Here is a 25,128-nt window from a genome sequence, read left to right as displayed (position 1 = left end):
AGGTGCGTTTCGTAAAAAATATAGATCAAATATAAGTTTGTTAATTAAAAACGATTTTAATAACGTTAATTTTAGAAGTAGTTACTTGTTAAACATAATGTTAAATTATAAACAAATTTTTGCGTTTATAACCATTTAATAAGCCACTAAATAACTACAATAAAACATTATAATAATTAATAAAATGATAGTTGATTTTTTCAAGATGACGGTCGTTTCGCTACGTCACAACCATTACTCCGTAGAATGAGTATTACAAGAATGAAAAAAATCTTAGCATCGAATATCACTTAGTTTTGAGCCTTGGCCGCTACATCGGCGTTGAGCAAGCCGTCTTCGAATAGATCTTTCAGCAATTCTAACAATCTCTCCTCCATTTGTGCGTTACCGATGGCCAAATCGACGGATCCTATGCATAGTAAAAGAGCTAGCAGTTGAGACTTTTTAAAGTCCTCTTCTAATTTTTTCCTGTCATAACCTAATTCGTTTTCTACGTCTAATTTCAGTTTCCTACAGGTTTCTACCAAAGATGCCCAGTAGCCGTCCAATAAGGACCCGGTGTGTAGTCTTCTCAGTTCGGCTGGAACGCTGCTATTCAGCAGTAGAGCTAAATCGTTCGTTGGTCTACTATAAGTCACCATTTGCCAATCTAAAATTGCGCATATACAATTATCTTCATCTTCTTTAAACATAAGGTTGTTACACCAAAAATCAGTATGGGTTATAAGAGCCATAGGTTCTTCGGGCGCCAACAAATTTTCAATTATATCTTTAGTATGCGATCTAAGCTCGTTCAAAGCGGCTAGCACTTCCTCCAGGCCTGATCTCCGTTCCAAAAACTGAGATAATTGCGGCAGGCCACGCTCTACTAGCTGCTGGTATGAGTCAGACGCTCTGTTTGTTTGAAACAGAAACGGATATCGTTCTGTAATAGGTTTTCCTTCTTTCACTTTGATACACAGAGACAGGGCGTGGATTTGAGCGATTGATTCTACGGCTGATTTCGTTTGACGTAAAGTCAAGCCTCGTGCAAAATCGGCGCTGTTATAGCCTAAGGGTTTAATGTTTTCTAAAACTAGGACGGATTCGGGAGGATTCGGCTCTGGATCGTTAGTTCCTGAAACAAAAAGAAGAAATTAAATCAAACAGTCGAGAAGGGTCATTTTTCTTTTCTATTATATTTATGGAATCATAAGCGAAAGAAGTAACTTGTGCGATGACATGTCCACAGGTAAAACACACTTGATAAACACGATTAAGATTCCTAAGTAAACATAGTCATGTTTCAAATATGCTTGCACAATATGGATTGACAGCAGCATTGAAGATATACCAGATGAAGCAACATTTAAAGAGTTTTGTCCATAAGTTTCTAGATAGACAGAAAAAAAACCCTTTATCATTCCCCTCTATTCTTATCCTTTACGAGATGAACTCTTAATGGGTATAGTAAATTTTAAAATATATTCGCTCCAATAAACTTATGATATTTTGCGCCGCTGTGTTGTAACTATGTGTACTCGTGTGCTACAAAGATTGAGTGCAAAATATTTTTAGATTTCTTTTGAATCTTCAGACTAATGGCGTATTTGTTTCGTTGCCATCCATTTCTTTCCTCTTTCCTTTAAAGTTTTGCTTTTGCTGATTTCACTGGTAACTTTGCTCTATTCTTTTCTTCGCCCGTGTATTCGCTAAATTCTTTTATTTCTTTTTTATCTATATTCCATCATTTTGCTATTGCTGATTCCTGTAAAATGGAATTTTTCAGATACACCGTTCTTCTACTACACAATGCGTCGACGGGATAGGGAGGTGAGGTGATAATTGAGTCGTATTTGTTACTAGATTATTAATTATATAATATATTTTTTAACATTTAATAAGTAAATCATAAATAATTGAATCAGTTGGTAACAATAATCGAAGATATTATATTAGTTTTAATTTTAGCACAAATTCTTCCTAATAGCAATTTTCTATTTACTTGATTCATTTTTACTTTAAATATTTATGGATGGTTAATATTGATTTTGTAGAAATGTATACTAAAATTAATATCTTCTATGTTGGAATTCAGACAAAAAATTCGTGTAATCATTTCTTGTAAAAGGCCTTCAGATGTAAATTCTTTTTGAAAACTAGCATCGTCTTTGCTACCATGTTTTTTGACCACAAATATGTGACCTTCACTTTTGTGGAGGTTTCGATTCACTCTTTTAATATGAGGTTAAGTGGTTCTTGTACTTTTAATGCTTGGTGCTTTATTGTGGTTTGATGAACAGAACAATAAATTTTTATTAAGAAAAAAGTTTTTACCTGCCGTATAATGGGCATAATAACACTTTGGAATAGGAAGTCGTATGTCTTCGGCGTCGGCTGTGTTTTGTCTAAATAGGTCCAGGTCAGGAACCACCTGAAAATTAAGAGGAACAGTTTTAATTTTAGAAAAGCTACAAAAAATACTTATTAGTATTAAATAACAAGAAAATAATTATATAGAGGAGTATATGCTTGTCTATATCCTGTATGTCTCATATAACTTTATTTACCCATGTATGTAAAGGAATACATATTAATTGTCTTTACTAAGTACTGTTTGTATTTTACTTTATTGCTTCCCTCTATATTCTTTACTCTCTAACGTGTATTCAACGATACCTAAATCTTTGAAAGTTTTGTTTTCGTGTCATACAATAGCTACTTAGTGACATTTTTTCCCCAAATTGACTGTCGATATCGTGTCATTTCTCAAATTTTACACTTTACCGAGTAGGTCCCGAGTACTGAGCTCAGGACAGACTGGTTGTGGAAGTTCTCTTCGCCGACATAGCGCGTCCCAATGTCTAATAGAGAGCGTCCTATTCGATATATAGCACAATACAGCGAAAATAGGGAAATTCCCTCCCCCAAGAATTTCCAAAATTAAAGAAAACCTATTATTTCTCTTTTGTGTGGTTTGGGTTTATCTTTTTTATGTCTTTTGGTCGGTGTTTTATTGGATGTTCCCCCACCCCAAGTTGAAAGTTCCCCTCTTAAGGCAAATGTCTAGATACGCTACTGGGACAATACAATAGGATAGATTTGAATAAAGTGTAACCCAATAAACACCTGCAGATCAACTGAGAACAAGACACACACTCACACAAACACATACAAACACACGCAAAGATACACTCAAACTCAAAATACACACATACATGTACATAAACCTACACAAGCACTGCACATTTCATAAAAATACCTACAAATGTATATTTATGTTATGTTCTTACATCTTATATACATTTTACAAGCAAAGAATTAATGTAATTCTGCAAAATTATATTGCTACATCTTAATGTTTAGAACGAATGAGCTGCAAAGCAAATAAAAAAAGTTAATAAGCAATACAAATGCCAAAATCAATGTATCTTCTTCTTGTTCTCAGGCTGCCCTGTTCCTAGGAACTTCGGCAACTACCATGATTACTATATTTTTATATTGATCTCGGTCTTGAACTACGTTAAGCAAATTGATCTGCTGTTCCACCTTTCCACTTCTTTCCTTCAATTTTACCATTCAGAATTAGCGGAAAGGACTCATATCTTGGTCCCCTGATTATATGCCCAAGATACTCTCGTTTACGTCTTTTAATGATGTTAAATAGAGTTCGTTGATGTCCTATTATTCAAGGAATTTCTTCGTTTCTGGTTCTACTGGTCCATCTTATAAACTGTTCATGGATTTCCACATTCAATAAGCTATTGGATACTAAGGGCTTGAATTTTTTAATTATGCTTCATGCCTGTTCAATTCGACATCTGATTTAGACGGACGGTTCTAAATTTTGGGTGATCCAAGATCTAAGGTATTTGAACCGTTGTACTATTCCCTGCATTTTTTGGTTTAATACCAGTTGGGTTCAGCCGATATCCTCTTTAGTGTTATCAACTCTATTGATCAGCTCTTGCAAGTCGTCGACCTTTTCAACTAGAATCACAGTATCGTCGGCGTAATATTGTTAATTATTGCTCCTTTTTTTTTATCCTTTAAAACCTCTGTAAATATATTCTCGGAATACACGTTAAAAAGAGTGACAGGGAGTATACAACCGTCTCTTGGCGCCTAGTTCAATACTGACTCGATTGATGTCTTTGTCATCTAGTTGGATACTCTGTAAGGCGGTAATTAATTTGGAATGTTGTACGAGACCAAATGCCTTTTCAACTTCAATGAAGCACATGTATACGGGTTTTCTTACTTTCCAGCACCGTTGAAGGAGTGGAAAAAAAGTGTTTCTATAGGTCCAAGGCATCTCCTGAACCCCAACTGCTTTTGGCCAATTATTTCCTCACATTGATTGTTAATAATTAATAATAATTGTTAATAGAAGGATACGCAAGAGTATTTTAACGGCATGGACGCATCAGAACCGCTTCAATATTTTTTAACTTTATAAATTTAATAATCTATGTGCGTAGTAAGCTATCCAGAAATTCTTCCGCGATCTTTTCATCCTTCTCCGACTTTGTCAGCTACGGAAGCCTATTAAAATTCATTATCAATTATTTTTTTCTGTTTAATGCACTCAACTCGTCTGAGGTCGTATTTTAATATTACACATAATATTGCAATACGTCACGTTAAGGTTCTCCTTAATAAACTGGCACAAAATAATAAAGTCTGAAGGCTCTAGGAGAACCATACTGCGTCATCACAAAAATTTCGCTAGATATGAAATTCAAAAGTGACTGAAACAAAGTTATAAAAACAAATGGTGAGCTTTAGAGGGCAAACTGGCCCAAGACTCCATTGTGGAGTTTAGTGAAAGGATAAGATTTGGTAAAAAGATATTACAACCAACTGCAGACACAAGTAGTATCTTGCCTAATTTCAGAGGAAGATACAGTCTATGTTAATTCCATAAACTATAGACAAACCGGTCATTATCAGTGTATACTGGGTGTAACTGGGTAAACAAATAAAATTTTCGAAAACAATTGTAAAATTTCGTGATTTATTTAAAAAAAAAATTACCTACTCGAACAGTAAAAGTGCAATTTTAATTGTGAATTGACTGTTTCTTCCTAATGTACTAGTAGAGAAAACCATATTTATATAATTTATCCCTCTACATTTCCCGAAGTAATAAAAGAATATATTACACACGTCTTCCTGCTGTGCATCCGTTTTATTCAGTGAACTTTAGCACGTTCTTTAGTTTGAGTCCGGTCACTGTATATGTGTCACGCATTTATCTTTTTAATGGACTTCATTTTTAATTCATTACAGCTGCATAGAAAGAATGGTCGATACTGCTATAATTTTAATGATAATGAGTCATTTTATTGTTGCTTCACGCCGTTTAGAGAAGGATCGTAGATCGTTTACCTACTGCAATGATATAAAGTATTGAAAACAGTTGGGTGGAAACTTCGCGTGTTGAATATTTAACGTAATTGCAGCATTATTGACAGGAAAAGTATCAGTCGATGTTTTTTACCAAGTTTTGTTTTATACTTAATAATAAAATATCTGTCTATGTTTTATATTATAACTGAGCAATAGTTACTAGAGATTATAAAGTATTAGTATTACAGTATTAGTAAAATCATTTTTTCTACAAAAAAAACATCTTTTATCTTTTCCTACAAATATCTTTACATATATATCTGTTGAATTGCTGCCAGATTTCCTTTTTTTTTGCGTGTTCTTTGTATATTTCTTTGTCCATCTCTCGTTTTAATTTGGAATGCTTCTTCTTAATGACCTTTGTTTTCTATCTCGGTTGACTTTGAAATAATGAAAATAAAAATTTTTGTCATATTTGTACATATTCCATTTTGACTAATTTTGGTTTTTATCTCTTATTTAAAGAATTTGTTTTTACAACTTTCAAATTCTTCTTGCTTTATTGAAGCATTTAGTTATGTTTGACTAATATTCATTTCCTTTTATTATTGTTCCTAAATAATTATTATTGCTCATATTAAATACAGTCCCTAAAATTGATTCACCAAAAGTACTTTCATAAAAAACCAAAATATTTCATGTATCGCTTGTATAAACCAGTTATACTGCAGCCAATTGGCTTATTGTGTATGCCAATTTGCTTATATGTTGTACGGTGTGTGTTTTTGTTTTGGCTTACTCCAAACGTTATATTATATAATTTACTTGTAGATCTGATGGATGCGCTGGATAAGAAAAGTTAAAAATTATAGAGAAATATCTTAACAGAGTTTTTCTCAGTTTCCTCCCTTTTTCGTCTTCATTTCAGCCAGTATTATTTTTCTATTTGTTTATCTTTATTTATTTTCTGTAACTGTTCTCATACAATGCTTTGTTAATATTAACGTTACTTGTTAAATCTTCCTCAAATTCAATCTGACTAGCAGTCAAAAATGTCATATTTGGAACATATAATTAGTTATAAAAAATATGAGCAGTTGCAATTGATAATAGAATAGAGATAGTTAGGATAAGAGACATAGCTGTAAAAAAGAATCGTGGCTCATGAACATTAAACATGAAAGACGGCCGATCGCCGACCTCAAAAGAATGAGACCTGGGAGAGGAATAATTCAGCATTGATCTTTGGCATATTGCACCATGATATCGCTACAAAGATATAATCCACCTTCTGTATAATGGGGAAGTTCCCCTAAATCTTATGAAAACTATTGAAAACATCTACCAAAACAACAAAATGGAACTCAGAATAGATGGACAACTTACAGAACCTATAGAAATAGGCAGCGGAATAAGACTCATTGAGCTCTATGCTCTCCAATTTAATCATGGATGAAATCACCAAAAGCGATATCAAAGGAAGATGATACAGAATGGGGAACCAAGGAGTAAAAAATACTCTGTTACGCAGACCACGCAATATTGATAGCCCAACATGAAGATAGTCTGCAAAGACTGATCCACAGATTTAACATAAGATCAAAAGAATTTAATATGACAATCTTATCTCAGAAAACTTAAACAATAGTAATCAGCAAAACACCAACCAGATGTAAAATATAAGTTGATCAGTATTGAACAAGTAATGGAAATAATATACCTTGGAATTACACCGTCCAGCTGTGGAGACCTGGACAAAGAAGTGGGAGATCAAGTACAAAAAGCAAATAGACTGGCAGGATGCCTTATTAACACTATATGGCTAAACAGACACATTAACAATAAGATGAAGTCTAGAATTAAAGCCAGTGTAAGACCAATAATGACATATGGCTCAGAAACAATACCCGACACAGCCACAACACAAAGACTGCTGGAAACGGTAGAGATGAGAGTACTGAGAAAAATTACAGGAAATATGCTGAGAGATCGAAAGAGAGGTGAAGACATTAGAAGAAAATGTAACGTACAGTGTATAAACGAATAGACACTAAATAGAAAAAAAAATGGAATAACCACATAAGCAGAATGGGGGAGACCCGTGTCGTCATAATAGCAAGTCACCAATCGGCAGAAGAAGTATCAGACGACCGCGCAAAAGATGGAGTGACAACCGTCCATAGAGGTATTAATCCGCCAATGATCAATCAGACTTGTTTATAAAGAGGAAGAAGAAGAATAAGAAGAAGAAGTTTATATTTTCTAATAAATCTGTAAAAATAATTCGTAAAAGTTATAACTACCTATTTAAGTATCTTTTTTATCTATTGACCTACATTGCTTAATTTGAAAAGGTTAAAAACAAAACGAATTGGAACACACATCTTGAAATTTCAAGTTCGCCTCTGCTGTCGCCTCGCCGGAATAAAGTCAGATCATTTGGGTTAATTAATACGTCTTCATTGACACAGAAATATCGTTAATTAACCAAATGGGAGGCCAAAGGGTGTAAACTTATTCGGAATAGGCGTGCTTTTCTTGCCATCGTGATTAGACCCATTAAGAAAATATTCCCTACCGCAAATTATGTCAGGAGGGATGCTTTCTTGTTTGCGATGTTTTGTCGAGCGAAAGAACGAGATGATTAGCCGACGACAGGGTTTTTAGGGCGAGAAATATCTGTATTTGTACTTAATTTAAATAATTGCCAATTTTAACTTTTAGAGGGTTCTAAAAACAATTTAGGGTTAATGAGCAGGTGAGGGAGAATAGGTGTTTTAAAGACGTATAAAACTAGCTTACGGAGTTCAAGACATTTCGCACATTAGATGATTTCTCAGTCAAAATATTCCTCTTGTCTCAGTCACCCATCCGTAAGAAATCTTAGGAAATAGAAAGTTATTCGCACAATATAATCATATTCCAGATATTTCAAGTTATAATATAACAATAGCTGTTTTCCGATAATTTTATTGATGTATATATTTAGAAGTAGTGAATTATTTGTGGATTACAATCGTCATTTTCTATGTATAAAATAAAAAAAACTATCATTAGTTCATGACTTATTTTGTAGGTATGAATATAGGGTATGCATGAGTAAACACATCTTTTTGTTTTCGATGTGTTTTTTTGTGGACCATTATTCTATTTTAAACTTATCGATTTATTTGTCCAATATAAGCGTTGCTATATACAACTTTTGTGTTCAAAATGTTTATTATATCAAGTTTTGTGAAAACTGATTGTGTTAAGAAGTATGTGTTTTTATATCTTCTTCTTGTGCCTCATCTTAAGGACATTGGCGATCATCACGGCGCATTTTACTCTGTCTGCAGCAGTTCTGAAGAGTTCTATTGTAGTTTTTCTACTCTATTACTTTAAATTTTTCAACCATGACGTGCGTTGTCTCCCTTGTCGTCTTTTTCCTTTCACTTTCCCTTATATAACCAATCGAATCAGCTCATATTTTTTATTTCTTAGTATGTAACAAAAGTAGCTCATTTTTCTCTTATTTATAGTGTTGAGTATTTTTTTTATCTTTCCGTGTTTGTTACGTGATGTGTCCATGATATTTTCCACATTCTTCGATAACACCACATACCAAAGCTGGAAAGTCTTCTTTCAGTTGCGTCCGTAATTGTCCAGGCTTAAACTCCGTATAAAATGGTAGAGAATACGTAGAATCTTTTTATATATTTGTTCAAATTACTCGGATTATAAAAAGTATAACTTCATCTACGTTTTGAAAGATTAAGAGTATAAACAGTATATTTCCTGATAGGTAAAATCGATCATAGCATCAACAGAGACAAAAATTTGGTTGAAAAATAGTTTAACTAGCCTAACAATATTGAAAGTATCCACAGTAAGCCAATCAACTTGACAAAAGAACTCTCACGTTACAAGCTTTTATAGGACTATAGTCAATCAATCAATATCGGCACCATGCCCTGCTTTTATCCATTGGTCGACTTGACAACCGGAAATACATTTTCGACAAAATTTAAGTTGGCAATGCTGCAGTTTTTCAATCTTCGTAGGATTCGAGCACACAATCGCTCACTCACTCAATTGTTAAGCCGAAAATCTTTGAAAAGAAAAATACACGAGGAAGTGATATTCTTATAAAAACTAGAATTGCCAATTACGATTGTGATATTTTTAGTAGATTTTCCTAAAAGTCTATTTTATTTTGTATTAACTAAACCTTCTATTGACATTGTGTGGTATTCAATTTTTTAATCAATTATAAAAATTACTACTTGCTACATGTCGTGTAGCGCCCGAAACATCGATAATAAAACTGATTACCCAGAAGACCATTAGCATTCAGTGCAGCTCCGCAGTGGTGGAGCCATGAGAATTTTTAATGTTCCCACTTGAGAAGGGTAGAAATGAAGAGAAAGTGAGGCATACAAATTCGAAATATTACCATAAAGGCGCATCGGTACGGGTATAAAAGGAAACAAACAATATGAGAAATTATATGAAAATGTTAAATCTGAAATATCTGTTCAGCTAACAGGACGAAAGAAGTTTTTTTAACAAAAAATGTGATATATGTATTCGTCTTTTGTAGTATATTTTTTGTCAATTATACTCTGTCTTAATATTGGATGTGTATCTACGTTTGTTCAATTTTCTTACAGATTTTTACTCTTTGATCCATTTTTCTCCAATTCTTCTTGTGTTTTTTTGACCACGTTTAAGGTTTATTTACTTCTTTAGGTGGTTTTCCGTGCTTTAAGATTTATTATTATTGGTTTACGTACTGTATTCCGTAGGTGTAGATGCCTTAAACAAGTTGTTTTGCCAAAAGTTTTTTTTTTCTCGATTCATTCTTTCCTTCAACTTGTCTCTACATTATCACAAGGGGTTGTAGCTTTATACATACCTACTGAATAACCAATTTAGCGAAATTTTACAGTACTCAGTTCTTCCATTGGTCCCATCATTCGCATCAGATTATTTCTTTGTAGATTCCGATTCCGTTTTTATTATAATTTTCTGCATTTTCTTATGTTTTTATACTTTTTTTAACTCAACTGCTATAATCATTTTTATAACCAATACATTTTTTGTAAGCATTATTCCTTTTGTGTTGTTTAGGTTGGAAAAAATTAGAAAAGGAAACGGGAGAAGATATAAGAAAATAATGAGACATGATTAGAGAGAGAATACTAAAGTATATCTACTCGTATAGAAAGCTTTGTTGATAGATATTCTAAATTTATGTATTAATCGTTGCAATCAATATCATAGTTTACAACTGTGTTGTATAGCCATACTACCAGATTATATACCTTTTACAACGGTTTTAACCACGTTCCTTTTTTATTTCTCTCACTTGATATAGCGCCAAATATGTTATAATTCGTAATGTTGATGGGATACCAAATTTTAGACATAAAAGACATTTATGAATTCTTGATCTAGTTTTGTCATACTGACTACTTCTCTTTCAGTAGGTGTTCACGATAAAAGCAGTATTTTTCTTGTTCCTTGGTGGTGTAGTAATTTTCATGCTTTTTATCGTTTGCAATACTTTCTAATTTAAAACAATAATTGAATAAATGAAATGAAAGTAGATGATTGCATTTCTTTTCTCTTCAAGCTCCATTGCTCTACACGCGTTTCGAAGTCTTCATTTCTCATCAGGAGCACTTTTGGTAGCTTGAACTGAAATCAAATGCTCTCAACTGTTTAGCCGTTATAGTAACATCAAAGAATATAGACGCTTATAGAAGAGCAGTTCAAATGGGCGATTTGGTTACGGTTTATACTTTAAAAGAGGGTGGCTGCATAAACTCACAGCGTGGTGCCGTGGCCGTCGGCTTAAAATTATCATGAAAATTTCATAATGAAATATGTAGTTAGGGGGAAGTGGGAAAGGAGTACGAACGGGTAACTTTGCATCTACGCCTAAACAAATTTCGATGCCATTGATTTGCAAATTGTCTTTTTTTTGTTTTTTCACAATAAAATCTTTATTTTTAATATATTAAATTGTTAATTTTAAAACTTAAAAATGTATGATATTTACAATATTCAAAGTATTTATTTTTTTAATTGTATAACTTTGAATTAAAAATTGGTTTGTTCCAACACATAACATCTATATTCTTTGGTAACATGCTTGAGTACGCTAGTGGCGACCTCTATAGCAACGAGAAGTCAGGAAACTTCAATTGGAGCTTCAATTGAAAAGAAATGCAATCGTCTACGTTCATTTCTTTCTTTTCGTAAAGAGTGCAATCATGGTGCTTTTTATGGGATGTATTGTCAAAATGTATTGGATGTATTGGGATTTAAACTGTAGATGTATTGTCAAAATAAAACGTTATTCCTAACATCGTCTAATAGCTTGAAGTAAGCTTGGATTTGCAGTTCACCTAATTCGTCATCGAATAGAAGTCTCATGACTTGCAACAACAATTACATATTTGTCCATTTTTATCTGTTCATGTATACAATCAAAATCTTTTTTTAATGCACGAAACATCGTTAATCATAGTAAGTAAATGCATAATTTATTCTATTAAGTAAAGGTTTCATGAAAGCTTTTGATAATTTCACATGCCGAGTAACCGTTTAATTCTTCTTTAAAACAAATCCCCAGTAACTTCAATTCCCAATGAAAGAAATCCCCTTTACTTTAAATTACATTTTTAGACAGTTAAAAATTACAGAATTTCTACCGAATTAATATCAACTATTCCACCGACGACGCTGCGGTTCTTTCATGTGTGAAATGAGTCTCGGTTGTGATGAATGGAAATGACTTACTTGCGTGTAGAATTTTATCTCCCTAAGATCGAATTGTGCCTCGGTCACGAAAAATCTGCTGAACGGGTCTTGGGGCAGGAGTTTTATGATAAAACTTAAACTATGCGTCACTCCGATAGGCTCTTCCCTAAAAAAAACAAGAAAATGATAGATTAGTTTGAATATATGGAGAACTAAACTAAATCTAAATATTTATATATATATATATATATATATATATATATATATATATATCCAATCTACTTTTCAAAAAATCACAAATAGCAATAATTTTAATGTTTTTAAGTTAAATTCTGATTTTTTTTTCTTTTGTAGTTATTTGTAGATGATTTGTCTCTGACTTTTTATTAATCCATTAATGTTGCTATATTCTTATTGCTGCCTTCTTCTTTTTTTATTAGTAACTGCTTCTTTGATTTTTCTCCTTTTGCTGACTATTTCTTTCATGATTATTGATGCATCTTTTAATTGTACACTTTGTTCATTGTTTCAGGCATGTTTACATATCTGGGATCTGTCAAAGTCTCGGTTTTTTATGTATGATTCATGCTCATTTATCCTAACACTTAGTGGTCTTGAGATTTTTCCTATACTGGAAAAACTAGTGAATTATATGTAACACCATTTAAATATAGACGTTCAATCCTTTTTTGTACAGTAAACAACAATTTGCAGCGCTAGGATGTTGTCCCGCTGTACCATGTATTGGTATATTCTATAGAAACACTGATGTTGTTAATCTCAAAATAACCACCGCAACTCTGTAACTATGCAATTCTGCATTTAAATTACTTTAAAATTACTGGTAATAAAAAGAAAATTTCAAAGTTTTATTGCTATTTACTTCCAAAGGCGATATTAAAATTATTCCGTTTCGTGAGGGTCGGCTGTTCTTTGTAAGGGTGGCTTTTCTCGTCGAGAATTTTAAATACTTTTTCGTCAATAACAAAAAATTAACTATACAATCTGGTGACGATGATTTAAGCGTATTTGAACAGGCACGATTTCCATTAAATTTAAAACTTCTTGTTTCACTCGCGCCGAGTGTACAATCCCCTTCAAAGAGATTTACGCATTCATTTGACGTAATTCTATATAAAAAGAGCTCAAATTTTTAATTTCCGACTTGTAAGCAGTCATGGAAACACAAAATCTTTCGTACTAAAATCCAAGAATTTTCTTAAAAACCTTATTGAGAAGACTGCAACAATTTATTACATAAAGGGAAACTGGAGATTTATTCCTCATAGCAATCTAAACCGCTACAATTTATTAAATAATGGGAAACCGGAGATTTGGTCCTAGCAGCAATCGATTAAATAAAATGCGTTACGAAAATGATTAATGTTGTTCGAGTAGTGAATGTACAAGAGCTAAAAAATAGATAAATACAACAAAACTCAGTAAATGGAGAGAGCGAAAACAAACAAACAACTAAATAATAAAAGTATATAAATATATAAATATAAAAGTAATCAATTTAAGTTTTCAAAAAAGAACAAGAAAATACAGAAGGGAAAAAGTGGAACTGTAGACTGACGCGAAGCTTCATACTGTTTTGTGTGTTTTTAAATTTTAAATATAATTTTTTTAATTTAATAAAGTAATTTTATTATTTATTTATTATTTTTTTTTATTGTACGATCTTTTTACAATCATTTATTTACAAAGTTTATTTATTTATTTTAACAATTCTTTATACATTCGAAAGTACATAAAACTGCTGTTAGTTAATATCAATTGTTATAGATATTAATAAAATTGAAAATCCATGTTGTATAACGCACTCTCCTCGTCGAGTAAATAGGCTCCCTTCCAACTATTTCGTTTCGCTAATTTCGTGACGATTGCCTTAGCATTTTACTATAGAAATGCTAAGGCTAATTTACTATAGAAATAGAAAAATTAATACAACGCCAGTATAGAAGTTTTGCTTCAAAATTGTATGTAAGGAACCGCGACATGCAAAATAGTGATAAAGATTAAACTGGCCTGGTCATTTTTGGATAGTTGTAATGAATTGCAGCTCTTGATACAGAAAATCGTTAGTTTCACCAAATAAATGTATGTTAAGTTTATATATAAATAATTCTAAATATAAATTAAAAATAATAATAATACTGCTTCACATATAACTTAAGATTTATACAAAAATATGCATAATTCTTGGAAGTTACGTCTTTTCAGTCTTTCTATATGATGAAACGTGGTGCTTTACAAATGGAGTGACGAAAAGGTTTAAAATGTCAACTTTATGCACTGATTAGAAATGTGTAAACCCAGCTTAATATTTAAAACTACCCATACCATATCATAAGAAATAACATTCTTTAGTAAGTTGTTTTCTAAGAAGGAATATTCCTTGAAGAGGTTGGGAAAAGTGTCTATCAAATAGCTCAGAAATAGAATAGTGTACAAAAACTGTCATAGTAAAAAGAGAAAGATTAAAAAGCTGCACATATTGAATTAATCCAAGCAGGTCACAGCATTAGAACAGTATTAAATCATCGATTATGAATTTTGTCATTTTATTGTCAAAAATATTTAGAAAATTGGGGAAATCAGTTCTAATCATCCAGATGTACATAAGGAGTTGGCCAACTAGTTTGCGACCAAGGCTATTAAAGCAAACACACATACACAAAAATACAGAATAGAATTGGTAGATCAGGTATAAATATTTTTTTTAGTTGTTATTAAATCAAATATTTTTCCCTTCGAAGATATACTAAACAGCTACACAGCTCTAATTATTATGGATTTGAGGAAACCTTCATTTAGGGGAATTTATTGTTACTTCTGTACCTACATGCAAAATTATATTTAATAAAATTTTCACTGTATTTACCTATACGTATCATGTTTTACCACACCGCAACTAGCATACAATCAATTTTTCACAGTTTTATTTATTTTTATACTTTAATTTTCTATATTCAGCTGTCTTCACTATTGTCGATTTACATTTATAAATATTCAATTATCATTACCTTAAACTATATTTTACGGCAACTGCCAAAATATCGCTAAGGACACTTTCTCCGGTCTCGCATCCCTGGCGCACGGTGAAATCTAAAACGGTTATCATCGTGGGATCGGGCAAATCTTTGTGGTGTTCCTTAAGGACGGCTTGGAGCCATTCCTCCGTCACAGGCCAGTCGGCGCCACTCATTGAATCCTCTTCACTCTCTGACATGTCCCGACCACCAGACAATGGGGTATTTCGCTTGCCGGAAGCGGAAATGCTACGGGAAAATTGAATTGGTTTCGGGGGAAACGTGTGGATCGGTTTTGGTACATAAAATGTGACGATTTGCAAATGCGACGGTGAATTTTCCAGTTGATTTTAGTAATTCTGGGCGATTTTAACGCCGAATTTGCATTTGGTCTGATTGATTTTATAGCTGTTAGTAGGATTGAGGTTCAGTCCGTGAATAAACTAATTAATGAATGATCCATCGATTGTTTAACGAATAAAAAGTACAAAAAGTAATTTTAAAGAGCACAATAGCAGTTTACCCGCAGAGTATAATATTGTAATATCAACAAAAAAGATAAAATGTAATTACATCTAAAAATTTAGCCTGTTGTAGGCTTAAAATGGTGGAAAATGTCGTAGAAATAGTAAAAGTAATCATAAGATCCATCAAATATTGCAAAAGAAATAAAAGGAGATGCTGTCTTAAACTGGAAGCCATAACTTTGTTAATAGCTGCTTTTGTCCATTAGACCAGCCGAGGTCACAAAATGACATAACCGGAATGAAAGGGGTATTAAGAACACCGGAAATGATGATTAAGAGCATCAGTAGTTACAAAGACAATGGAATTCCAAGTAAAGAATCAGGTCACAGTACTTAAGCAGTTGGGAAAATAAGAGGAACTCGAACTAGAATGAACGAGAACAGATTGTCGTAGTAAGTAAGACATGGTAGGTGAAAGGGTAGGCTAACGGATGGAATTCTTAAAAATATATAAAAAAAGGAATGGTTTTATCTGTCAATTAAAATACAATTGCATTTTTAGTTAATATAGATATTTTGTGTGCTTCAAATTGTTTTATCCTGAACTGTCTAATTTTTTGAAAATAAGATTTATAAGCTACGAAAGGGTTATATAAACACCCAACATGAAATCGACCATTTATATAAACAATTCTGTCGAGTTTTCCCTACATCCCTTCTATGTATGTTTGCATTATTCAGCACGTATCTCTCGAGCCGAAATCAATAATTTGGTTGAATCAACTGTCAAATAAATTAACTATTGGACTAACAAATATTTTGTTATCCTCGCTACGCATGGATTGAAAATAAACAGATACAGCGTCCGTAAATCTGTAGATTATCACAGATTTTGGTGAAGTGTATTTGAGACATAAAGTATATATAAAATATTAAAGTACCTAACGGGTTTTGGATTGTATCCTGGTCCTGAATGTTAAGAACGTCAATAAATAAGTTAATATAAAAATCTTTGCGTTTGATTTTCTTTTACGTAAGTGAAAAGTATTGAAGTACAACAATGATACTTGTAATAGTAAAAGGAGCAGTTATAAGATATTGTAACAACATTAAGAGATTAGCAGGCAATTATATAGAGTATTAATATACCGAGAAAAAATAATTCTTCAAAATGATTCTACATATTTTAAATACTAGTGTGCAGATCCTAGAGAAAAATCGTCACTCACGAAAATACGGAAAATAATCAATTTGAATAATCGGATTAGTTTGAATGCTCAGGAAAGGAATATTACTAGTAGAATTTGCTAAAACGCGGATATTTTACCAGGAAAGGACCAATAAAAGTATATACATATTTCTACATCATCACATTGATATCAAAACCTAATCAGAAGTTTAATAGTGTTGGCTCACTTACAGTACTTATAGTAAAAAAAATGGTAAGATTTTGATCGTATTTTTCCGGATTACGTGGTATTGTTTGCTTAGATGCCAAAAAGGTATAAAAAGATAAAACTATTTCAAATGTAGAATTAAAATTAGTAAGTTCTAGGAAAATTAAGCTGACTAATGTTCTATCCAAATAGAAGAGAAGCAAAATAAGACCATAGATAGCACTGCAAAGTATTAACTAAAGTTATGGCGTTTTATAAATTTATCTAATACACTGGTTTTCCAAAAAAATAAAGCTATAGAATTGATGAGAGGTCATTTCTTTTGATTAGGAATAGATAAAATACCTCTCAATTAAGTGGTACAAATCGGTGAATGAAAACCAAGTCTGAATGATTGTAGAGCTGTAAATCATTAAACAAAAATCGGTTTAATATGCATTTTTGTTTTTTTGATTCGAAAAAAAAATATGAATTCTGTAAAGTCAAAGTTTCTAACGAAATGCATCAAAAAACAATATTGAAAAACTTCCACTATAAACTTAGTTGTGAAGAGATTCTGAAATAATAAGCCAAAAACAACTTACCTTTAACAATTTTAGAAAAGCAAATGTTGGAAAATCAAGGAGATAGTAATCAAGTGTGTGAAACCCTGAAAAAAGGTGAAAATGTACACAGGGAACAATTATTGCGAGGAATGTTTTGATACACAAAACTTATCTTTAAAAAGGAATACAGTAAATGCTGCGGTTAATTCCTGAAATCTTTTAATCTGTAAATTATCTTAATAAAAAATAATAGTGCAATTTTTTAATTTAAATGTGCATATACAATATATAAGATTTTGTTTTAATGATAGTTGATACTGCCCTGTGTGTTTTTTCTTTATATAATAAAATATATACCGATTTTTGGAAAACCCACCCACATTTCATGTACTAAAACGATGTAACACGATAAAATATATCTACTTTACTTGAACAAACCAATATTCAAAAAATCATGGTATCGGAATGGAAACTTTATTCGAAAACTACTACCCGCGACATTAATGTATAATAAAAACTCTTTAGAACGACGTCATCGATGTATTCAGTTTAATAGACGGAACGAGACTGAACCTCCTGAAGGATGGATTGGAAAGCTGCTGGGAGTGATATAGAGATGTGGCGATTGCGGATCTCGGTATTTTGTACGAGTTTGTGGAGAACATGGGTGAATCATAATATATAAGTTTTGCAACCGAATCTATAATTGTATATGTTTAAAGATTATTTTTATAAAACAAATGCTTTATTATTAATGTTTCTAGTCTTAAATGAAAAACTATTGTCGAGGTACAAAAAAACTGAAAGCTAAGAAACCAAAAGCTGTTAAACTATGTGCACAAACAAATAAATACTAATATAACGTACGGCCCTTAAGTTTTCGGAAAATTTTATATTTAAAAGTATGAAGCATTGGATCAAGTTGCCATTGGAAATCAAAGTTAGTAAACAACTTAAACGATATAAACAACGTCAGTTTTGACAAATACGGTTCGTTAAGATGTCTTACAAACTTAATATTCGTCAAAGTATTTATCGCTTAGTTGGACATGTACCAAAACTCGATATAAGAATTTTTAGTGCTTAAAATATTTCTGTGTCAACGATTTACCAGACAATTAAAGAGTGCGAAAATGGTATCTTCTTCTTCTTTGGGTGCCGTGCCCGTATTCAGACGTTGGCTGTCATCATGTTTACAATTTCCTGAAACCTTTCTCTGTCGGCTGCTGCGCGAACTAATTCTTCTACTGTGGAACCACACCATTGTCTAATATTACGCAGCCATGAAAGTTTCTTTCGACCAATCCATCTCTTCCCTTCCACTTTTCCTTGTATTATAAGGCGAAGTAGATGGTATTTAGGTCCTCTAATTATATGGTGTTTTTCTCCTCTTTATGGTGTTTATGAGCAGACGTTCTGAATTGATCATTTGAAGAACATCTTCATTGGAAGTATGCGAAACCCACGATGTCTTTAGGATTCGTCTATAGTCCACAATTCGAATGCTTCTAACTTGTTTAGCATTGTGGTTTTTAACGTCCATGTCTCACAACCATACAATAGGATGGACCACACATAACATTTCAGGACCTTCTTACGAATATTCATCGACAGGTTTCTGTTGCATAAAACTAGTTTCCAGGTCATAAAAGCCTTACGTGATATTTCGATCCTGGTTATTATCTCTTCATCAGAGTCACAATTTACATTTAACCAGCTGCCAAGGTATTTGAAATGATTTACCCTTTCGATCTTCTCTCCATTAAGAGAAATCAGACCTTGATCTATATTGATCTTTCCAACTGCCATCCACTTTGTCTTTGAAATGTTGATTTTTAGGCCTCTCCGATAACTTGCTTCACTGACTAGATTTAGTAATGTTTGGAGATCTTGTAAATTTTCTGCAAGAATGGCTGTATCGTCAGCGTATCTAATATTGTTGATTACTTCTCCGCCTAGTCTTACTCCCTCTTGTCTGTCATCCAAAGCCTCCCTAAAGATTTCTTCAGAGTACAGATTAAAAAGAGTGGGTGACAAAACACAACACTGCCGTACTCCACGTTTGATGGATATTTTTTCAGTCGGACTGTTTTCAATTTGGATAGAGGCTACTTGATTGTAATATAAAATGGTATACCATGCCTTAAAATTCTCATTATTAATGATGGAAAGTATTTTACTTTATCCAATTCCGAAATGAAGGGCAACGACGGATTTTATACACGCAATGTACAAGATGCACCGGATGAAGTTAGGTTTAAGGGAAAACTGAAATTTGTCGTTATAATTTTGGTATCGTGTGCCATCTCAGCTAGTAAAGCTAGTGCTTCACAGCCGTTTGTTGGGCGTGTTCGCGGTGAAGCTTTCAATGCTGACAATTACGTTGACCGGTGTCTTACAAAGCTTGTTCAGTTTATAAATACTCATCATCCCAATGATGAAATCATATTTTGGCCCGACCTAGCTTCATGCCATTACGCCAGGTGAACGACAAATTGGTTAACTGCTCAAAATAGAAATTTTGTTTCCAAGCGCAACAACCCTCCAAATGTGCCTCAGGCGAGGCCTATAGAAGAGTTTTGGGCTGTTTTGAGTCGAATGGTGTATAATATGGCTGGGAAGCCCAAAATGAAGATCAGCTAAGGCAAAGAATTTTGTAAAAATTTCGTGAGATCGACTTAAAAACTGTCCAAAGGCTTATTGCACATGTAAGATCAAATTTACTTGCAATCGAAGATCACGGACCTCTTTATGTTTTATTAAAATACATTTTGATACAATACAAGAATTTTGTAAAAATTTCGTGAGATCGACTTAAAAACTGTCCAAAGGCTTATTGCACATGTAAGATCAAATTTACTTGCAATCGAAGATCACGGACCTCTTTATGTTTTATTAAAATACATTATAAACCTTAAATATGTAGACTTAATTTCCTGTATTTAGTTAATAAAATAAATTTAATTTACAATTATTAGAAAATATATATATATTTATTTTTTCCAAAAACTTTAGGGACATGCGTCATTCAAAACATTTATTTATGTCAGTTCAGAACATCATCCAAATCTTTTTTTACAATTTTAGATTTTCGTGTGTCGCCACTATTTTTCTGTTCTTTTATTTCCATATCTTTCTTTGTCGTGTTTCATCATACTTTTGTAATCTCTCACCTGTATCATCTATCTTAGTTACTCTACTCGTTCATTTGTTGTGTTTGTTGTCTCGTTCATTTTTAACTTTCTCAATTTTTCTCTCAATATTTTCTTACGTCTCCTTATTTATATTTCGATCTGTTTTCATTTCGTTCCGTACTTCTTTGTTTCTGATTCCTTCGATCTCTCTCAATTGCGCCTCAAATAGTCTATCATAAGATTGTTTTTATCAGCTTTGATAGTTTTTTAGTAACTGGTAGTTTTATTAAATTAATTTGGTACTCCTAGCTCTTTTATTGCTTTGAACATTTCTCTCTATTTACAGAGTTGTAGGCTGCTTTGTAGTATTTATATGTGATGAGTATTTATGCCATATTTTAGTGTTTTTTCTAAAATTTGTCTTAGGGTTGCAAACTGATGAATTGTCGATTTACCACCTCTGAAATCAGCCTGGTATTTTCCTACTATTCGTTCTGAATATGGTGCAATATGGTGGCCTAGTATTGTGGAAAATATTTTATATGCTGCATGTAGAAGCGTACTTCCTCTCTGATTAGAGCTTTCAAAGATATCTCCTTTTTGTCTATAGTGCAAAGTATTCCAATATTCTAATCACTGTGGACAAATTTTTCGTCCATATTTCTTTTATGAGCTGCTGTAGTTCCATTACGGTATCGTAGCCACCTTCTTTGTAGTTTTGCTGGGAGATTATCTATTCCGGGCATTTGTCTGGCTAGTTTTTCAACTGCGTCTTTAACTGCAATAATTGTTGGTGGTTCCTCTTCACTCTCAACTGTTCCGCTTACTTCATCTCTATCGTCTTACAGGTTTTCTTCTTCCTCTGTATTAAGTATGTGATAAAAGTATTCCACCCATCTACTCAATACATATTTCCTTGTTGTTAATAGGTCACCATTCTAACTTCTATATTCACTTGTGGTTGTCTTAAAATTTAAGGCTTAAATGCTGTTCATATTAACTTTCTTATAGAATGCTCTGAATTCTTTCTCTTTGTTAAGGTTTTCTATATAATTAAGTTCTTTATTTAAATGGTTTAATTTTTTCTTCTATGTATCCTCTTTTCTTCTCTTTTTTTTTGTCTAGTAATTGTCTTCAGTTTTTCTAGTTCATAGGGTAAGCATCTTTCTGTAGGCTTCATTTTTTTCTTTTCTTGCGTTCTTGCATTCATCGTCACACCAATGATTTTCACGAGCACAATTGTCTGTTACTATTTCATCGTTTGCGGCTACTTCAATATTTTCCTTTATTATCGTCTATATCTTTGTGACCTTCTTCATCTACATTTTGTTTCCTTAGCCTGTTGGTATTTCCATCTATTTTAGTTTCTTTGCTGATGTTTGGAATTCTAGCCCTGAATGTAAAAATCACTAGGCAATGATCTGCAGTTTATTACGTCTGCTCCATGCCTTGAATCTGTTATGTGTTCAATATGACTCGTTGTTCTTCCATCAGGGGAGGTCCAGGTTACCTTGTGTATATTCTTGTGTTCAAAATAGCAAAATAGCATTATCGCTACTGATGTTGTGTAGGCTATGTCTTCTTATAGTGGGCATGAAATCTCGCTCTTGTCCTATTCTTGCATTCATGTCACCTAGCACAATCTTAGTATCATTTCTGGAACATCTTTTGTAGGTTTGTTCTAGATCTTCGAAGAACTATTCTTTTATTTCTTCTGGTTTGCTATCAGTCGGAGCATGTGCTTTGATTAAATGTGCTATAATACTAATAAGGCCTAAAATAATAAGGCCTTTTATTCTTTGGTTTACAGTAAATCCTAGTGCAGCTATAATCTATGAAATGAGTTCTCTTGTGAAGAGTGCCTGTTCCCGTCCACCGCATTTCCAATGCTAAAATATCTACTTTGTACGTGTTTACTATGTATACTAAAGCCGTGAGTGCTCCAGCTCGGTACTGGGCTCGGGTGTTCCATGTTTCTAATCACAATTTCATTTTTCGTTTGCAGAGTCGTAGTTTCTATCCAGCTAATAGTTCCACACGGAAGTTTTTATTCTTACCCAGATTTTAATTTTGCTTGTAGTTCTTATTAAAAATTATGCCTAATAATTTTAGGTTACTACATGTCTAACTCTACCATTTTATTTATCTACCATATGTTCCGTCTTTTTCATTATTAAACGTTCACATTTTGTTTTATTCATGAATATATCCTCATTATGTCCATGAGGACCCTATCACCAAGACAGTTTAAATCGGACGTTCACACAAAGTTGTACCACAATCGCAACTCCGCGGTGTTCAACCCGCAACATCTAATTGAAACTATATTGATAATGAAGTTACCCGCTTAGGTTATCTCTTTTAATAAGGTCAGGCCCCTCTAAACCTTTTTTTGTTTTGAACTTCACCCCCCATAGCATTGCTAATATCTACTAGAACAAAATATTTAGATATTTCAGGTATTTACTTATACAAAAAAGTCACCCGGAATGACCATATAGCTAAAATAAAATTCAAAAACATCTATATAAAAATAAAAATAAAAATAAAAATCCTCTCTATCTCAAGAAAATAAAATTTTACTTTACAAACAAACTGTTGTGTTTTCTTTTTTCTACTGACATGCAGATGTTTTTATTTTTCTAAGAGTTGTTAGTCCATTTTGATTAATGGTTCTTTTTTCTTTTTTATGCATTTTTGACGTTATATAGCTGAGGAATTCTGAGGTTATATTCTGAGGAATCTTATGTAAGTGACGAAAAGATTTCTAATAAATTACACCGATTTTTAGTGATGAAAAAACATCAAATAATTTTTGTATCACTAATTGTAGGTTTTCTTTTAGATATTATACCTCGTATCTTCAAGCAAAAACAAAGAGCTTTAGGTACAAATCTTTAAAAACTGGTCTTTACGTCGCCTGCTTTAACAGATCCGGATCGAAGGGATCTGATTCGGATTCGTAACAGCTCTACTGCCGGAAAAAGAGCGATGTATCGGTGACAATCGTAGACGGTGGGTTTGTCCGTAGGTCGTGTATTTTCCGGTGATGGGGAGTTCCTGCTAGGTCCGGGAAACGGCGGCAGGAAGGCGCCAGGCGACGGGAATGCGCAGGCACAGCGAAGTGGAGGGCAAACACAGGGCTGGAGTGGACTCAACTGATTTAATTGGAAAATGAAATTTAAATTTTTAAATTTTAAATAAAAAAACTAGTTATATAAGCTTTGTATAATTATAAGTTATGTATTTTTTTTTGACAGAAGGTGAATAAACTCGGAATATATTATTAATTTTTAAATACGTCATGAAGTAAAGAAAATACTAATTAATTTTACGAGTTCTAAACATTTTGTGATTATAATTTAAGTCATAAACGTTGGATACATAATTTTTGAAATCTAATTTTCCCTTTTTCTCTTTCAGGTATTGATCTCTCCTCTTTTAGCCGGCTTGGCCGTCGGTATAGGCGTGCCGATTCTTCTGTTTTACGTTTACGGTGTGGTACCGGTATCTTTGTGCCGATCGGGAGGATGTGGAGGCTCTTCTGCTTCCGAAGACTCGAACGTCATCACTTCCAGAGCGGCCGACACGACGTCCATGGACGCTGTTAGCACCAAAGGACCGAATCCTTCTATTGGAGAAGCTAGTCTTTCGCTTGCCAGCGGTAGTCAAGTACTTAGAGATATAGATAGGTAAGTAAGTAAATAGTAAATACAGCGTGGTGCGAATAATACAAAGTTTCATAATAATTACATATAATTTCGAAATCTGGCAGAGTACCTAGGCCAGGTAAAGTTCACATTAAAACATATACAAATCTCGCGAGATACCTACAGAATGGCTACTGTCGAGCTTTGGTCCACTACTAAAAAACAAGCACCACAAACACTGTAATTATTATAGATTCATCAGTTTAATGGCACAATTATTAAAAACATTTTTAAAGGTGATACATATAAAAATATTACGAAGTGTGAAGCGGATATGAGTCATAGACAGTGTGGCTTTCGTAATGGCTTCGGAACAAGAGAAGCTGTATATAGTTTCACAACTCTTGCTCAAAAATGTCGAGAGCAACAAAAAGATCTTAACGTCGCTTTTATAGACTATTAGAAAGCTTTCGACAAAGTTAAGCATACCATTCTAATAGAATATCTAAAAGTGAAAAGGACTCGATAAAAATAATATTAACATAGTGAGAAATTAATTAAAATCCTTTGTAAAAGGTATATATTTAAAAACCCAAACGGGCTGTGTTAGACAGAACGTTTTCGGAATACATCATGCCATCATCGGTGTCTAGGAGTACATGAATGTAGCCACTACATATATGGGTAAAACCCGTTAACAAATAATTAGTTACATTTGTTCGACATTATATCTTATAAATACTTATGATGTTAAAGTTACCGTTGGATTAGGTAACATGGCGACATATGACTCCACGTTGAAGTTGCAAGTCCTGAGAC

At 32.9% G+C, this 25,128-nt stretch overlaps 2 protein-coding genes across 9 annotated transcripts in view; one reads left to right on the top strand and one right to left on the bottom strand.

Annotated features, from left to right (window-relative positions):
- The window catches only part of LOC140450210 (E3 ubiquitin-protein ligase RNF19A-like), a 246,140-nt gene that overhangs the window by 201,619 nt on the left and 19,393 nt on the right, over positions 1-25,128 (top strand). For all 7 annotated transcript variants that reach the window (XM_072543693.1, XM_072543721.1, XM_072543729.1 and 4 more), the window contains one exon: positions 24,083-24,351. In XM_072543693.1, coding sequence (XP_072399794.1) covers positions 24,083-24,351 — 269 coding nt within the window. The remainder of the gene's footprint in view (positions 1-24,082; positions 24,352-25,128) is intronic.
- LOC140450201 (uncharacterized) lies at positions 124-18,089 on the bottom strand. Of its 2 annotated transcripts, none has more exons than XM_072543676.1 (5): positions 17,954-18,089; positions 15,111-15,365; positions 12,121-12,247; positions 2,317-2,413; positions 124-1,117 (listed from the first exon to the last, which is right to left on the bottom strand). In XM_072543676.1, exons 2-5 carry the CDS (start codon positions 15,314-15,316, stop codon positions 291-293), a joined length of 1,257 nt encoding a protein of 418 aa, XP_072399777.1. In that variant the 5' UTR covers positions 15,317-15,365; positions 17,954-18,089; the 3' UTR covers positions 124-290. The 2 variants fall into 2 exon arrangements, with proteins under 2 accessions (XP_072399777.1, XP_072399786.1); XM_072543685.1 differs by having other exon boundaries at positions 17,964-18,089.

Source organism: Diabrotica undecimpunctata, chromosome 1 (assembly GCF_040954645.1).
Source record: "Diabrotica undecimpunctata isolate CICGRU chromosome 1, icDiaUnde3, whole genome shotgun sequence".
NCBI classification, from domain to species: Eukaryota; Metazoa; Arthropoda; class Insecta; order Coleoptera; family Chrysomelidae; genus Diabrotica; species Diabrotica undecimpunctata.
Note: the sequence above shows the minus strand (reverse complement) of the source record. Positions and strands in the feature narration are given on the sequence as shown.

What these genes read in the sequence shown, in the direction of transcription:
- LOC140450201 (XM_072543676.1), bottom strand. Translation starts at nt 15,316, where the DNA reads ATGTCAGAGAGTGAAGAGGATTCAATGAGTGGCGCCGACTGGCCTGTG. An exon ending in GCCGTAAAATATAGTTTAAG is followed by an intron (nt 12,248 to 15,110) that starts GTAATGATAATT and finishes TGTTTTTTTTAG; the next exon opens with GGAAGAGCCTATCGGAGTGA. An exon ending in AGATAAAATTCTACACGCAA is followed by an intron (nt 2,414 to 12,120) that starts GTAAGTCATTTC and finishes CTTAATTTTCAG; the next exon opens with GTGGTTCCTGACCTGGACCT.